Source organism: Python bivittatus, unplaced genomic scaffold, assembly GCF_059951505.1.
Source record: "Python bivittatus isolate LINGU-HERP-01145 unplaced genomic scaffold, Pbiv_v1 ctg000050_np1212, whole genome shotgun sequence".
NCBI classification, from domain to species: domain Eukaryota; kingdom Metazoa; phylum Chordata; class Lepidosauria; order Squamata; family Pythonidae; genus Python; species Python bivittatus.
In genome coordinates, this window is record NW_028277033.1 from 10,848,231 (window position 1) to 10,866,575 (window position 18,345).

The following is an 18,345-nucleotide window of genomic DNA, read 5'->3' on the forward strand; positions in this document are numbered from 1 at the left end:
TCCTAGGTCACACTTTTACAGTTCCTTCCATAGGCTGCAATCTGCTTGCTTGCAATCCATATTAGCTCTTGTAGGGCAGACATGTAAAGGGAGTGCTATGACCTAACGCACGTAAAAAAAAAAAAAAAAACAGGTGGAACTTGGATCACACCATTGTGGCGATCGTCTTGACTTTGTTTACCACACCCTGCAGGTGTACTGGCTTGGACTGCTCAATCTATTCCTCGATAAATGTATAAAGAATGCTTGTAGTGATGTTGGAGGTATGTTGGTTGGGGAGAAAAATGTGCACGTCCTTTTGTTGCCAGACTGTTGGCTGAGAGCCCAAAGGATTTGCAGCAAATGTTAATTAGACTGTATGATACAACAAGCCACAGTATGGATCCGGAGTTAATACATCAAACACAAGGATGGTTATGCTTGGCAGAGATGATTGACTGAATGATTGCAGTGTAGACACAGATGCAAAAATTAGAATAAGCAGATGGATTTGGGTACCTTGGTAGAAGGTTTACTAATGTTTACTAAAGATGGGGAAGTTGGTAGAGAAAGGTAGTGAGTAGCACCGTTGTGATTGTCAGCTGGAAGAAGATAAACCGGCTTGTGTCCCTGTCCGCTTTGATATATGGGAGTTGGTATGTCAAGAGAAACATACATGTAAGTGAAATGCATTGGGAATGGTGCATGTGTGGCAAAAGAGGGAGAGAGAGGCTCAGACATGAATGCATCCTGAATGAAGGCAGACTGAAAGCCAGCTGAGCGACCAGGATGAAAGAACGCATTGAGGTGGTTTGGCCAGACAGAGAGAATGAATCAGAAGCAACTGGCAGAACAAAGACGCGAAGGAAGAGCGAATGGGTTAACAAGAGGAGGGAGATCAAGAAAGTCATGGTTGGTCGGATGGAGTTGATGAGATCCTCAAAAAGAGGAATTTTCACAAACTAATGACAGTGTTTGGTGTGGGTTTTGGATATGGTAGAGACAAGCTTTGTGCACAAGAATAGAAAGGTATGGAAAGGTGAAGGGCCTTGGTGTAAAATAGACTTAGCTATATTCTCTTATCTTATTTCTTATCCCCTTCCTGTTCTACGCACAATGCAGAGAAATCCTGAAAGAGACTAACGTAATGGAAATGTCTGTATGTCTGTTGGTGGTATCAATGGGCCAGAAAATGCCCTCTGGTTTTCTGTAGGGCTACCAGATCTGGGCTGTCAACTCCCAGAGGACAACCAGGTAGCAGCAAAAAGACACTGAAAAATCACACTTTGCTGCCATCTTGTGACTGTCCAGATTTTTGCACCCCAGATCTCATAGCTCTGTATTCAGATATTCTTATATTATATTTTTTTACTCCCTTTCCCCAGAGGCAGACCTGAAAGTTCCAGTCTCACTCTCAGTAGAGACCAAATCTTTTTAGCAGACTAGCAGAAACGTTCTCTATTTTCCCCTCAAGAATCTGCTTCTGTCTTCCTCCAGCAAGCACCACTCTGATGCTGTACTCCGGCAGTGAGCAAGGTGTTTCTCAGCATTGTCCATCCTATTGCCAAAGGCGGCATTTGCAGTAGGGGAACAAGTCTGCAATTTTACATGCAATTTCATGGTGGGATTGCAAGGTGTGGGGTTAGTAAACCAATTCCAGCGTGTTGGCACGTAGAAGGTTTTCATCAAGGTTTCAGGGCCTGCTTTGAACATTGAGGATCAGTTTGCTTTTATTTCTTTTCCCTTTGTTTTGCCCACTGGCTTACATTCCATTTTGTATCCCATAATATCTATGCCCCTGCCATCACCAAATCAGCGGCTGTCCCTTGTTTTTGATTTTCTTGGCACTTGGGTTTGTTTTGCTGAGATGTTCATGCATTCTGCTCCCAGCTTCGACAAGCAGGATGAATTTAGCATCATGGAAATAAAGCAACTATACTCCAGTGTGGAGCAAGGAGGACGAGTCACATTCCAGGTGAGCAACCTGTAGCTCCCACACATCCCTTGGATTAACATCCAAGTGGGTGAGACAGCAATGGCAGAGGGGGAAAACCCACAAATGGTTGGTTCATATGCGCAACAAGAAGGGCATGGTAGAAGAGGAGGGACATCGGTGTCCACTTGCGGCTTTAACTTGTCCAGTTCCTGGCATGCCAGTTTGGTCTAGCGGTGAAGGCACCAGGCTAGAAACCAGGAGACCCTGAGTTCTAGTGCCGCCTTGGACATGAAAGCCAGCTGGGTGACTTTGGGCCAGTCCCTCTCTCAGCCAAAATCACCTCACATGATGGCTGTTGTGGGGAAAATAGGAGGAGGAAGGAGCAGTAGGTATGTTCACTGCCTTGAGTTGTTTATAAAAAGAATAAAGGCGGGATAAAAAATCTAAAAACATTAAAAATAAAAATAAATAAATAAATGGAAGCCCTAGATAGAAAAAAAAATCTACCTACTTCACTACCGTACTTCTTAATAGTGATGATCATAAGTAACATCGTCCAAATTAGTCCCTGCAATTCTATAGGTTTTGCTCCTGTCCATGGAGTAGGAGCCTTGAAAAACTCAGTGCCACCTTTGGCTGGAAGGGATGCAGTCCATAAACTATCTAAGGTCAAGAAAAGATGTTAGCAATCATGCCATTCTATTAAAAAGGCAGTTGCACATTCCAGTCAGACTATTGCTACTTGCTGAACCTTGGGAAAAAATTCTTCCATAAACAGTTGGAGATGAAAGCTACTGATCTGCCTACCTGACTGTTAGTAGCCTGGGACTTAATGGATGGCTTGGCACAAACTATAGACCCAGAAGTTGGAGGAGGGGGATGAAGACCCAGGTGGATGCAGCAGGAGAGATGAAAACTTCCATCCATCTTTTATGGTGCCCAAAATTTGGTGTACAAAACTGCTCCCCTCCAGCAGATGCTGAAGCTGCAATCCTTTTCATGCACAGATTAAGCCTACCAGAAAACCCAAATCTTTATTTTGTACAATTTTGAATATCAGAGTTACCCCAGGATATGAAATTGGTTTTCCTGGGATAAACATTGGCTTAATTCAAGCTGGCAGTTCAGATCACTCCATCTTGCTCTAAGTACGTGTGAAGGTGAAAGGGAGAAAAAAACAAACCGGTGGGACTAATTTTCCAGTAAGCGAACATCCAGCATTTTCCTCCAACTGCAACTGGATTCATAGATCAAGCTCAGACTTAGTTTATTTAACCATTATTGAAGAAGCTGCAATGGCTGGATTTGCCCATTCTTTTGCACTATAAAGCATGATTTAGCTTTTGGGTGATCACAAAGTAAGCCTCTGGGTATTGTTACATTGCAGTGGGATATAAATGGGATGGATGGATGGATGGATGGATGGATGGATGGATGGATGGATGGATGGATGATATACAAACTAGCCATATTATGGCCTTTATTGTTTTATTTAATGCAATGTTGAGGCCCCCCAACTTCTTGATGACTCTGGATGGCTTACAAATAAAAGAAGAAAATACATTAAAAAGTGAACACACGTTGTGAGCCTCTACTTGTATGGGCTATTGAAGTAACCATCTTGCACAAACTGCCGTAGGTTCTTGCTCTCTGAATCATCATCCTCTGAACTGTTAGTTCCCATGGACTATGAGGATGTTGATGGAGCAGCCAGCACAGTCTGTCTTCTCCCACCAAAGCTACACCCTGCCAGCAACTAGGTGTACCGCCCCTCTTGCAGAATCTGCAAATGCCTTTTACAAATGTGTGTGCACACTGCATTTTGTAAACATCCATGCTGTAAATGAATATATCAATATTAATGATTTTCTGAGCAAAGAGAAATAAATGATTAATTATCTGGAATTCATTTTGCACATCATTAGGTTTTCCAAATCCTTTTATTTGTTGGTTTGCATTTTCAAAGCAAGATTGTTTTATTATAATTAACATATTGATGGTCTTTCCATGTTATCTGGGTAAATGTCTATACAATAGAATTAAAGCATTGATTACTTTTTACAAATGTTAATTTGATTTCATATAAGTTAGAGTTATCATATCTTGAGATGCAGAAATCCTGAGAATCAGTAGATGGCAGCAAAGACCGCCAGAAAGCCCCAGGGTCGTTGAGATTTTTGCAGCCCGGATCTAATTTTGTGGGAGAATGAAAACACGGATGTGGACACCAGTGGGAATTAAAGCCACTTCCTTTTGGACTGGATTGTGCCTGGACCGGTTAGATTACAATTTGGGCCTTTTCTTTAGTGATAAGATGTAGTTTTTGCTAACATGAGAGAAGCGAACACTTAACTACAGAGAATAGCCGTGTAGCACACTCCCCTTTAGAAGCCAGGTGCACGTGTCTGGGGAAAAGGTGTTCGTGTTGCTTTGGCGCATTCAGTGAAAAAAGGTCCGGTCATTGAATTGCTTTGGTGTAACTACGAGGAGCTCCATAGTGATGACCAAAGGCTTGTAATTGTGAAAGCTACAAGTTGAGCTCATGGCAGGTGAGTGGCCCTTTGAAAATTGCAACACACATGCAAGTTTGGTTTGGTTTTCTTCTAAACAAATAATGACTTTTAAAAAAAACCTTTCATTCTATTTTGACTACCTTTACCTGGAAACTGACATCTGGATTTGCAGGAATTAGCAAATAAGGCCATAAGTGTTCCATAGAAGCCTCTGTGACATCACACACATAATGACTTCATTATTTGTTCAAGGACATCATGGCTTGGGTCACATCAGTCCCCCTTCTGTGGACAGCCATGCTTCAAGCCAATGGGCCATGCGTCAGTCCCAGGAGGCCCGCACTACGATTCGTGTCTCATGATTGCTAGACTGAAGAATGCATCTGCTTCCTTTGTGAGCGCACAAGCCAGTCTTTCTTCAGAGGTTTAAAATAGCACTTTCGTGGATAATCAGTGCTGCTAATTAATGGAAGCTTTAAAAAAAGAAGTCAGTTAAAAGACTCATTTTTAACTGATTATTTAATTCAGCAGAAAATGATATTGATTTAGGCAATATTTTGAGATTATTTAATGGAGATATGGTTAAATGACAATAAATCCTTTACTGTTTGGGGAAATCATATTAAATTCATTTCTGGATCCAGAAATGTATGCATACATTGCTTTCAGCAATGAATATTTGTCAAAAGAGGAAAGTACCAATTACATGGAATTAATAATGTCCTATGTTTTAGAGGTTCCTCAAAAATTTCTGGGGCTTCTTCAAGGAAAAGGTCAGTACTGGGGCATACCAAATCTGAGCTATAAAACCCTGGACATTCGCTAGGGGAGAGCAAAGAAGCATTGACAACTCAAACTCTGGAGTTTTTCCTCTTTCGAAGGGCTTTTGATGAATGAGATTGAGATGAAATCAAACCATGCTGTTGCATTTGAATCTAATTAAGTGTTTTAGCCTTGTTTTATGTATTAGGAGGCTGTGGACGGATCTTATGGACCTGGGCAGATCATAGAACCTAAGCAGCCTTGGCTTTGCTCAGTCCTCAGATGGAAGACAGCTTGGGAATATCAGAACTAGAGTAGAAACTAGAGAAAAAAGACCCCAAGAGAATGGCACAGATGCAGCCACCAGGACTTATGACCGAATGTGTGGGTCCATATCTTATGTTCTTCCAAATACTGTGGATAAACACGTAACCATGCATATACTCACTCCATCACATGTCTGGGTTCATACATGTGCTAAACTGTGTTGGGTAAGACACAATGTCTGAATTCACACACTCAAAAAGAAGCCATACTGTGGTTTAGTGCAGCCTGTGGACTGGAGCACAGCCTTCTGTTCTGCTGAAGGAGCAACTTTCTGTTCCCCAAGTGGTTGAGTTGGTGGTTCGGCTTTCATTCTGCGTACCGGATTCAAATTTCAAGTCACCAGCGGTTGTCTAACTCCTGTCTTTATGGACTTTGGCTTTCCCTTTCTTTCTTAGACTTGCCAAAGAAGGTTTTGGAACATGTAAACTATAGGAACAAATTTAACATTGTGTTAATTGTATCACTTCTCCTCACTTTCACTCATTGCTCCAGACGCCTGCACACACCAAGGGAATTCTTATCAGTCTACAACAGCACTAACAGTATCAGAGCTGCTCTATTAACTCTTTGCTCATTTAGATTACAAAGCATACTGCCAAATGTTTTATCTAATCTGATCTGGGAAGAAGAAAACAAATACAAATATTCCTCATAAGAATGATGCTGTGAGTGCTGTCACTATCTAGTGTTAGTTCTAACTTTTCTGCTTATTTAGAGGCCCTTTTCTACTCAAGCGAAGAGTGGTGGCTAAGGAAGTTTGAAAACAGCACTCAAAAAGTTTAAACATTTTGAGTACTACTCTTACATTTTGGTTTGGTATTACAAATAATTACATTTTACCCATCCTAGTAGCTTTCATGTTGGAAGAATGCTAAAAGCACAGGGCCTGGTTGCTTCAGCCTCTATACCCCAATTCTGTCCCAGTGGGATTTCTGTATAGACGATTTTTGTCCTCCCCGGTATATCAGAAGAAGGAAGGAGCTACCCTACAGTTTGGGGGCATGGCCAGATACGGCTTCAGATACACACGGGAAGCAAATGAGCCTCCAGCTAATCAACTGACCTTGCTTTCCATTGTGCCAGTTACTTTGGCTGGGATGGTAAACCTTAGTGCCAATGGTCCTTGTGCCCATTGCAACAGAAGGAGGGGTCCCTGTTAGTGGAAAACCTTGTTGCTGCAGCCAAAAGCAGCTGGTACTTGTCATTCAGCAGCCCCTTTGACTCTTCATCTTAATTTGCTTTCTGTACAGAAGTGAAGCCACAACTACTAATGATCTTCTGGTAGATGTTTTCCATCTCCATATCCAACTGGCTTTGAAATTCTTTTCCAGGCTGGCTGCTTCCTTCTCCTTCTCCTTCTCCTTCTCCTTCTCCTTCTCCTTCTCCTTCTCCTTCTCCTTCTCCTTCTCCTTCTCCTTCTCCTTCTCCTTCTCCTTCTCCTTGTCTTGGTAGCTGGTGTGGTATATTGAGGAGGTAAATAAAAACTGTTTTAAAAAGTTACAAATATGTCCCCCCATATGTAATGAAGACCTTTAAGAAATCTTTGGCACTTCAACACTTTCTATTTTCATCCCTGTCCTAGAGGCAAACTGAAAGTGCACCAAGGTCACTTGACAGTTCTTATATCACAGCTGAGCAGTCACTGCCTCACACAAGGCATTTGCACAGCTTTATTAGAGCTTGAACTATCCTTGTTTCCTGATTGCTCAGAATCCATTCCTCCACCAAGTATTTCCCCAGTCATAACAGATATGTGTAATATGTTGACAGCAGCATCTCAATCAAGTTATTTTTAGCAAGGCAACATTCCTACCAAGAAGCTTCTTATTAGTGAAATGTAAATACGATCCTTCTGTTCTTCCTACACTACTTAATATAAATGTCTTTAAACCATGATCTTCTCCTAAAACAATTCTTTTGTTTCTTAAACACTTGTCGTATTCATTAACTCGAATTTTTTCAGAAGAGCTTTTCTTTCACTCATGCATTTATGGTTGTTTGTCTAATTGCTTAGCTGACAGTTGTCACCTTTATTTTATCAAGTCTTTCATCCAGTTTCAAAATAGTTGCCATTCAGATGTATTATCTGTTGCCTTCCTTTCTACCGACAATATAAAATCTCCTTCAAGTCCAACTCAGTCTTCGCACCCATATGTTCTGCTATTGTCTTCTTCTTGGTGGTCCTTTTTAATGTAAATTCTAGCTCCATTTTGCTGCAGAGCATAAGGCAAAACTTAGAGCATAAGCTTAGTCCAGAGCATAAGGACTAAGAATTTAGAAAGCTGTAAGAGTAGTCTCCAGAGCCCCTCCAAACATTGCCACCAAACTGTCATTTTTAAAGTGGTGGAAAGGAAATTATTAAGTGCATGGGAAGACCGTGCTAGCTATATTTATTAAATTTAATTTCAACTTAAATTACATTTAAATGTTGACCTGGTTTCACCTAATTATTGGATGTAGCTAAAGACAACATGCAGTCTTTAGTGAGGAAGGAAGGTTGAGCATCCTTGCCTTAAAGGATGAATAATCTTGTTCATGGAGGCTCACTCTGTTACTGGGTATATTCATATAATGTATCTTTATCAACCTGGTGCTCTCTGGATTTCTTGGGACTTTAACTATGTTGAGATTGTCTCTCTGGCACTTTTAGAGGTTATTAGGTGAGGAGAGCTGATCCATCTGAACACAGAATATTGACAAGAAGGCATGATGATTGTGACCTCCTTGTAAGAGCTCATAATGACATCAGTGGATCTGTACGGATGAGGAAGGAGAAGGACCCAAAGGCCATCTAGTAGGCCAATGGAGGAGTATTAGGTCCACTGATCTAATACTCCTCCGTTGGCCCACAGGTGTCCAGGTCCTCCTCCTCATTCCTCCACTGCATTTTTCTCAGTGAGAGGAAGACAAACTGCTGACAGAGGGAGGACAGCAGAATGAAAGGAAACACAGCTAAAATCCCTTCCCTACATTTTCTCCAGAACTGAGCCAAGCGCTAGTCAGCTCCAGGCCTTCTCTTAGGGCTTCCAATCTGGGGGCAGAATCTTGAAAGTCCTTCTAGTGATTGGATTACAGATGAACTGGGCTCTTGTCGTTCATTTTTTCTGGGAAGAGATTGTCCTTGAAAAGGTGTCCTAGCTCAGACAACATGAATGAGAGGTGAAGATGAATGAAAGGCATGTCTTGACTGGGCCTTGATGGAACCGCATCTGAAGGCTCCCTCAGGGAAGAGCAAACAGCCTCTGCCACTCACCTCTGGCACCCACTGATGTTGCAAAGCTAAAGTACTCTTGTGAACAGAAAATCAGGGCAATCTCAACCAGCATTTTCCAAGCTGGAGTTATTCAGACATGTTAGACATCATCTAATATAGCACCTTAGCCCACAGAGGCTTGGCTGCTGTTCTCCAACTCTGCGGGAGAGTCACATGTTAGAAAAGGCATGCCAGAGAAGTCCTCCGTTTGGGGAAATGCCTCTGAATAATGTTACTCTTTCGACAAACCACACATAAACAAGGGCTGTTCCCTGAAGCTGCTTCCAACACATTTCCTTTATTCAAATGATTTAACACTATTTCTTAAAATGGTTTCTGAACTGAAACAGTAGATGGATTGGGATATTCATGGTCAATAATCGTGTCTACAGTTTGAACATATACACCAACCTTAAAGGTGTGAAGGGGCCTTCATCTGGGAAGAATTAAGACAAGGTAATAGAAAATAACCACGCAACGCTCAGAAAGATAGAAGACGGATAAAACAGGATTGGCAATCCATTCTGCCAAGGTGCACCTTTTTTTCATGATATTGATCTAGGCAATATTTTGAGATTATTTAATGGAGATATGGTTAAATGACAATAGATAAACTCTTCTGAGACTTGAAAGTATGGATGGTGGCTAAGCTTGGCTTGGTGGATCTCAGGAATTGGGTAGACCTGCACTGCCCTTCTCTACTCAGCAATCCAGTATAATAATCCCACTTCTTAAAAACACAGCAACTCTCTTCCAGCAGAACAGTACAAAACTACGGACAGGTCTGGCATCTTGAAAGCTTGGAAGAGGCAGGCCTCCAACCATGAAGCACAGGAGGTAAGGGTGCTATGTGGTAAGTGCCCTTAAAATCCAAGGGATTTGCTTGTCAAAACTAGGGATGGGTCTGTCATCTTAAATATCAATAAAGACCTTGGAATTTTAATTAGCACAGATTGTTAGCAGATGAAAGAGAGTCTGCAGATACGGTAGCACACAGATTTCTTACTTCTAACTTCTCTCCATTGGGAATCATCTCATAAAATTCATCTGCTTTAGAGAGTATTCACATGAAATTGTGCTGCATTTTGTATTCAGGTTTTGTAAGTCATGAATCATGACCGAAATTTCTGATTATTGTTTGGGCGTAACATAATTGCTCAGGACTCTTGAATGGCATTCCATATTTCTGTTATCCTCTGGGATTACCGGTTCTGCTAGCATCAATAGACAAAACCAACACAATTATTTTATCTGGCCTGAATGCAGGATTATCCTAGCTTTCCAATCCTGCCATGCATGCTGGAAGAATAGCATGGCCTCTGATGAACTCTGGGCTCACTGGGTCTTCGAAAACAAATGAACCAGAACCACAGGGTTTTTCCCCTCTCTTTTCTCATTTTACTGACCTCAGAAGTATTCTGAAAAATGCCTCTAAGGGAAGGACTACCTTTGCAGCTAAAAACAATACTGGCCTTAACATCAATAAAAAAAAGTTAACAATGAGAGTAGCTTTAACATACATTAATAAGGGATATTTTTCAAAGTTGGTACTATAGCATTGACTTCTGGATTCCTTGCTTCCATCTGATGAAGAGTTAATCCCAAAAGAAAGAATCAGTGAAGTGCAGGACAAATAGAAGTTTGGGTACAGTTTTGTGGCTCTCTGCCTCTGCGTATCAACATTACAGATGTGCCTTGCTTTTACATTAGTTCAGTACCCTCTTCAAGTTCTCTTTGAAAGAATCCTTCAAATGATAGTATTGAGATTACTGAACTACACAAGTCTCTTGCATAGACACAGATGAAAGAGGAATCCAGTACAAAGATGGTCTTGGCTTGCAAGCTAAGCAGGATCAGACCTGGTTAATGGATGGATGGGAGACTATCAGGAATCCTTTGGTCATAGGCTAGACTGGAAAGTCAAAAAATATTCCAGGAGAAGGCAATCCATTTCCATGCTGTTGCCAGGAAAAATGTATGGATGTGACAAGCTTATGATGACCAGATGTCATTACAGCATGGGGAATAATAATAGAAGCTGTAGGTAACTGATGTTTGCCCAGTGCTTTGAATTATCACTCCTATAAATCCAGCTCAGAGGAATCAGTGATTTCTGATTATGAATGTTGTCATAAAAAAATATTGACGCAATGGATGCCTCTCCTTAACACAGGGTTTTTAGAAAATGATCATCAACATTCATACAGAGAATTGTTGAAATGTTGGTTACTTGATCACATCATGACAAAATCTGATCCAATGAGACAGGAGGCTTCATCCTAATGAAGCAGATAATTAGCTTATCTAACCCAATAGTGCAAGAGCGGCTTTCAGGATTTCTGGCAGGAGGTTTTCTAGCCCTTCCTGGAGATGTTAAGAACTGAACCTGGACCACCTGCGTGCCATGAATTGAATCATCCAGAGCTGCCTCTGGGCCTCCCACTGGGCACACGTGTCAAAAAGTCAAACTCAGTTTGGGCAAAGGAGTATTTTGGGCATGAGGGAACCATGTAAATGTGGATATCATCTGGTTCTTTCCCATTTCTTGCCTCCACCCCAAACCTGAAATCCTGTGATGTGACTATAATGAATTATTGCCAGAGCATAAATTAAATTCTCTTCCAGTCTCATTCCTTGCTTCTGTTGCCTTCTATTGAACTCTATTTCACTTGCTTCTTTCACTTATTATTTTTCCTCCCCATCTTCATTGACTCCAGGTCGGTCCTCTCAGCCTGTAGCTCATCAACTGTATGTTGCCTGTCACTCACCTTCCATTCTCTCACTGTTCCTTCAATTTTCATTCCAGTTATTCTTCCTCTTCTTTTCCCATAAACCCATCTTATGATTAAAAAATCTAGGAGAGCAAAAGGAACAGCAGGCAGGCAGGCAGGCAGGAAGGAAGGAAGGAAGGAAGGAAGGACGGAGGGATGAGTGTGGTTGCACCCCTTGCATTTCATTAATTCACATTAATTTACAAATTATAAAAATTAAATAAATTTTAATTTTAAGCACACCATGGACATTTGAGAGTGGCATACCCTGTTTGTGTCTTTAACAGAGGTGAATGCATGTTACCTGTTTGCTTCTTCTCCTAAAATCCTGGCAGGAACATCCTTAGAGGGCATGCAGTATACATGAATTCATCTATTTTGCAAGTTGTAGGATTTTCTGGTTTTTGACTGACAAAAATTATTATACAGATGTTGAGTTAGGCTGAAGGAAAGAGCTAATAACTGGGAATCTTAGTCAAAAACGCTGGTATTATGGGTTTATTGCATTGGGCCAAGTGAAGTGATGTTCATATCTGCAGGCTTTCCAGTGGCTTGAGTACTTGCTGGATAACATTTGAGGGCTGGAAACTAAGAGTCGTAGAACGTGATTGTGCACATCACCTGCTTTGGAAGGAAGAAGCATCTGTTGGCGAAATTAGGATAATGAAGGAGGAATTATCTGTACTTCACTGTTGTGCAGCTTTGGTTTATAGAAATCAGTTCTGCTTTAAGGACTAGCAATATCCCTGTTTGTGTGTTTGCTTCTGCTTGACCATTTGTAATAACTTCTTTTAATCAAAGCACCACAGATCTCTAAAAAGCAAAATGACTTTTCAAAAGCAACACTACCTTTCAAAACTTGGCACTGAAGAAGGGGGTCATCTTCAGAAGCCGTCTGGCCAGGTCCTCCATCAATAATTTTAGGGGTGACTCCAAGAGGAAAGTGTCTTGACTGGGGCTCTCACTCCTCCCAGGGAGGTGCATCTCATACTTGATATATTTTCAGCATCAGGCACACACAGTCTCCTCCTCCTTGAAATGCTGCATCCTTGGTTTTACCATTTAGCTTTTAAATGCCGATGGGTTGTTGACAGGTCTTTTCCCTGCATTTCTTCCTTGTAATAACATTCCTTATACGTTGGGTTTTCCTTTATTCTGTTAATTTTAATTTTAATTCTACAAGAGGAAAAAAATAGCAACAAGCAAATAATATGCCAGATAAAATTATCAACCTACAAAACAAGATTTACAAAACATCACACTGGTTCCGTTCCTAAGGGAAGAATTGCTAGTGAAAGATGCCAGATATATTTATTGGAAAGTTAACTGCTCTTTGCCAGGAAATGGAGCAAAACCCACTCATTTCAGGGGTGCCTACAGTACAGCTGTTGGTTAACACAACTCAGCCCCTGATCGGCATTTAAACCAGCAACCTAGAGGTGAAAACACCCCATTGTGTTATCATCCACTAAACCGTTAGAGCTGCATTTTAGAATGAGTCATCTTTAATCTGCATGTATTGATTTTTTTTTAATTGGTAGAAAACTAAAATACTGTCAGCATCTGTGTATGAATGTCTATCTATGTCTTTACTGGTAACTCTCTATATTTGTGTTCTTCTGTCCTTGTTATTCTTCCTCGAATTCTATGATCACTTTTCTTCCAAAGCAAGCCATAAATAAGTAGCTTTGAAACTGGAAATGCATTTTCAACAAAAGAACATAAGAATTAACACAACCTTTCATTACAACCATATTCTGCTGCTTGTATGCACCCTGTTTTGCAATACAATATATTAAGATATGCAAATTCCAGTCAATTCTATACTCATATGATTTGCATAGTAATACATCTGTCATGATATTTTATGTTTATGTTCTTGGATATGTTGTTAAATTGTTTTTGTGGGATTTGTTTAGTTTTATTACTCTTTAGCTTTCCCACCACCACTACCCCTTTGACATTTTATCAGAATGGATTCATTCATGCTTGTAAGCTTTATAGGTAATCACCTGACATCTTATTTCTCTGGCTTTCAGTTTTGGATTTGATGCATTTTCTACAAAGCTTAGTTGAGGCAGTTCTGAAAACACGGAAATAGCTCACCCAGGACACCTTTGGGTATCACTGTTGCTTCCTGACAGTAGTTTCTGTGGGCAGTGGAACTATTAGGAGTATGCCAAAGTAACATTATTCCATCATTCCTGGCAATACTTGGATCTTTGCCTTAGGAGGTCATGAAAAGTGACTCATAGGGCTCATTCACCTGCAGCCAAGTTTTGTTTTAAACTCTGAAAACGCATGAAGAATATTTCACACTCTTTTTCAGAGGCCTTCTGGTTTATCTCATAAGCTAGCAGCTTTGCCAGTAGAAGAATGCTTAAATTCACTTTGATTGGTTTGCATTATCCCTTCTTGAAGCCTAAGATCATCTTCTGAGAACCTTGCCCCTATCAGAGTCGGTGGGGAAGGGGCCACCTCAGAAAGAACTGCTTGTAGAAGTCCTCTTCTGAAAGAGGAGCCACAAAATGAGGCATTCCCTTTCAAGAACCAGATGCAGAAGGGTATTAAAAGAGCGTCACATTCCCCTGAAACAACATTTCTTGTCTCTTGCATTCTTAGTAGCAATCTGAGTTTTTTTGGAAGAGTTTTTATCACCATGGTTTGAAGTTTTCTTGACTGTTTATCTTAGAGTGGTCAGCTTCATCTTGTCAGACCTTTAATCTATATCAGCAATGTATTGCCACTCAGATGTGTGGTCTGTAGTTAGCCAATATATGGCATCTTGCACCGTAGAGCTACAATTTGAAGTTCTGCTTTATTTTCTTGTTAATGCCATATTGCTCTTAATTTGTTCAAACCACCAGTACACACACACACACACGCCCTCTGATCTGCCACTTACTTAAAATATGAGTCCATATGCAGTTTGTGGGAGTCAACATGAGGGGGGCAGATTTTTCTGCATGACTATTTCTACCTGTGACTTTCCAGTGCACTTAAGGCACCCTGGCTGTAAGCTTCCTGGATATATTTCATGGGAAATCACAGGGAACACCTTACATACTAGAAGACCCTGGTTTTTTTCAGGTAGAGAAGATCAGGGAGAAGCTTGAAAAGTCACCACTAGAATTTCTGATTCAGCTTGAAAAGTCACCACTCAATAACCTGATTCAGTTATTGACTTTGGTTGATCTTGAGAACTAAGGGGATGGGGGTGGGAGAAGGGGTCAGCCCTTACTAGTTTTTGAATTTGCGGGGGATGTGGAAATACTTGGGAATCCCAGGGCTATAGGCTAAAGTGGGAGATTAAAAAGAAAAAAAAAAAAGGAAGAGGAGGAGGAGGAGGAGGAGGAGGAGGAGGAAGCAAAGGTGCAAACCACTTTCTCAGCTTTGTCAAGAAAACTGCATGGATGAAATTATTAGGAGTCCAACTGAGCTTGAAGACATTTTCATTTTTATCTTTACAACCCCTTACATACTTACTTGGGAGTAATTCCCATTGAATTTTATGTCTTTTTTTTTTTTTTAACTGATTTGTGGTGCTGGAGAAGACTCTTAAGAGTCCCCTGGACTGCTATGAGGTCAAACCAGTCAGTCTTAAAGGAAATCAACCCTGATCGCTCATTGGAAGGATTGATACTGAAGCTCAAGCTCAGATACTTTGACCAGCTAATGCGAAGAGAGGGCTCCTTGGAAAAGACCCTGATGCTGGGAAAGATTGAAGGCAAAAGGAGAAGAGGACGGCAGAGGATGAGATGGTTAGATAGCATCACTGAAGCAATGAGCATGAAACTGAGCCAACTCAGGGAGGCAGTGAAGGACAGGAAGTCCTGGCGTGATATGGTTCACGGGGTCACGAAGAGTCGGACACGACTTAACGACTGAACAACAACAACACTGTAAATTAATTTCAAATATTCATACATTCTGAGCTAGAAAACCTATCTGCTGGGTTAGTTTCTACACATCTTAAAATGACTAGTCCTTCAAGTAGAGACACTGTAGTCCTGTAAATGTCTGTTTAGTACTAAATCCTATTAAACAAAAGGATTATTTTAGCTATACTTAAATTGGAAGTAAGCCCAACTGAACGTAGTAGGGCTTACTTCTGCATAGTATGGAGCTCTACACGACTTTATTAGATGAGCAATTAATAACAACACGGCCTCTCATGATCAATTGGGATAGATAAAAATGCATCTACGTGGAGAAAGATTGAGAATTTCTGTGTCATTTGAATGAATGTGACGTAATAGGGCCCTCTCGATGCATTGGATGATAAGCCCGATGCCACTGGCAGGGAATTAAGGGACTTATAGTCCAAAGTTCCTGGAGAGTGTCTGGTTGGGGATAGGCTATTGTAAACTACAACATTGGGTAGATTAAAGAAGAAATATGAAGCTGCAAAGAATTGGGTCCATTCTTTTAGGTGAGGGAAGGAAAGTGACGCTTGTGGAAAGCAGAAGATTAGGATAAGTGATGTTACTTCAAGAGCTGGATGATAGATAGATAGATAGATAGATAGATAGATAGATAGATAGATAGATAGATAGATAGATAGACAGACAGACAGACAGACAGACAGACAGACAGACGGGGCTGAGAGAAACCGCCGGGGCGCCCCGCGTGGCTGCTGGCAGAGGAAAGGCGCAAGACGAACCGGCCTCGGGAGCCCCAGACCGGGGTGGTCACGGAGCCTCTCGAAAGGCGCTGGGTCTCCGCCTGCAAGCTCAGCATGGAAGCCGGGGAGCCGCGGCGGGCTCTCTGCGGAGCCGGGCTGAAACGATCCGGAGAGCCGCTGGGGGGCACTAAAGAGACTCCGGGAGCCTCCACCTGCCTTCCAGCGGTCGGCAGGATCGCCGCAGCCCAAGATGGCAGCGCTCCCGCGGCCGCGGGTCAAGGCTTACGTAAGCAGCTGCGGAGGGGGCGGGGGGGGGGCTTCAAACGCTCCACGCGGCCTTGCACTCCCGGGGGCGGGGCGGGGGCGCTCGTTCTGGCCTGGACCCAGAGCGGCGGCGGCGGCGGCGGCGGCGGCGCTGCCAAAGGCGAGCTCCTTCTCTCGAAGCGAGGTGAGCAGCGGCGCTGCCCTCCTCTTCCTCCTCCTCCTCCTCCTCCTCTCCTGCTCGCGCCAGCGCAGGCCCCGCCAGCCAGCCGCTCCTCCCGCCCTCTAATCCCCGCCCGCTGCCAGCCAGCCAGCCAGCCAGCCAGCCCCGGGAGGGAAGGCGGGAGGGAGCGCGCGCCTCTGCTGCACCGCGCAGTTTTACAGCCAGCCTGGCAGAGGCAGCAGGCGCAGCGAGGCTGTCGCAGAGGGCGCCCTCTCTCACCATCCGTGCCCCCGCTGCCCGCCCGCAGCTTCGAGGGAGGGGGCAAGACCTGCGCCCGTAGGCAGCCCAGCCCAGCCCAGGAAGACGACGAGTCGGGAGGATGGAGGTGCCTCGCCTGGACCATCCCCGGAGCAGCCCGGCCAGCCCCTGCGAGGATGTCCTCAAGAACCTCAGCCTGGAGGCGATTCAGCTGTGCGACCGGGACGGTGAGTTGGCGCTTCTCTCCGGCCTTGCGCGGGGCGCCCGCTGCTCGCCGCCTCGCGTCGCCCGCCCTGCGCACCACAGCGCAGCGGGCTGGTGCCAAAGGGCCCCCCGCCCGGCACTGGCTCCCCGGCCTCCTGCGCCGCCGGCTAAGGACCACCCCGCCCCCCCCCCCACCCGGCGGTTCAGCCCGTCCTTGCGTTTTGCTGTTAACAAAAGGATTTTTTAGAGGGAGGGGCAGGCTGTTCTGGCGAGGAAGAGCCTGTCTGCCTGAAGAGGACGGAGAGACAGCCGCGGCCGTGGTTTCTCTGCCCTGCAGAGCCTCGCGCTGCTTCTTCCAGGGACTGCAAGGAGGGGCAGCGGCTGCTCGGTCGCGCGGACCCTTTTCGACCCGGCACGAGTCCCGGTTTGCGCGCAGGCCGCGGGTGCAGATCTGGGCCCGGCCGGCGAGCTCCTGGCGATGCTCCCTTCGGGCGAAGCCCCCATCGCGGGCCGGCGCCCGCCGGCATCAGCCCCTTTGTGGCTCCCTGAACGATGGGTGGATGTGTGTGCTGGGGGGGGGGGGGGGGCGTGATACCTGGGAAGAAGGAGAACGGGAAGGGTGGCTCTTTTCTAGCTAAAAACCTGTTGCGGACCCACCCCGATACGCGGCGCAGCCCCGGCGAGGAGCCGGTGCCCCCGAACTGGGTGGTGATCGCTGGAGGCGCCGGGCAGCAGGGCAGCTCGGCGGGCAAGCGAAGAGGGCGGGCGGGACGCTTCAGCACCCTGGACAGGGCTCGCCCGCAAACGGCCTCCGCGGGCGAGAGACCCGCTGGGGTGTCGCGCCCCGGTCCGCTCTCCAGCCCTTTGTTCTGGACCCTCCCACCGACACATGTTCACGGTGGCTTTTGCTAGGAGGGTCCTCAAAGCCGAGGGGTGGCGGCTCAGCCACCCCTTATTAATGCACTAGAAAGTTGAACGCGTTCACGTGTAAAAGGGCCGTCCACACAAACCTAGGTGGATCTCTAGCAATCAGTTTTACGTTACAGGATGTATCTGTGCCAAAGGCTTGCAGTGATTATGACATTTATCAGTTCTCTGTATTTATGTCTCACTGTACGCAAAACACCATCATCCTAAAACCTGCGCTCAGAATTTAATATTCTAGAGGATTATCTTCCAGAAGGGAATCCGCTTCCCTTCTCTTTTTTTGCTTAACATATTTGGCAAATGGCATTAGTGGTCTTTTGAACATGCAGCAATTTAATGTTAAATTTCTTTTCTCTAAATGCTTAGC

At 43.9% G+C, this 18,345-nt stretch overlaps 1 protein-coding gene across 1 annotated transcript in view; it reads left to right on the top strand.

Moving 5' to 3' along the window:
* Positions 1-16,648: 16,648 nt before the first annotated feature.
* PHYHIPL (phytanoyl-CoA 2-hydroxylase interacting protein like) overlaps positions 16,649-18,345 on the top strand; it is a 44,886-nt gene continuing 43,189 nt past the window's right edge. Inside the window, exon 1 of the mRNA XM_007431837.3 lies at positions 16,649-17,074. Coding sequence (XP_007431899.1) covers positions 16,969-17,074 — 106 coding nt within the window. The 5' untranslated portion in view covers positions 16,649-16,968. The remainder of the gene's footprint in view (positions 17,075-18,345) is intronic.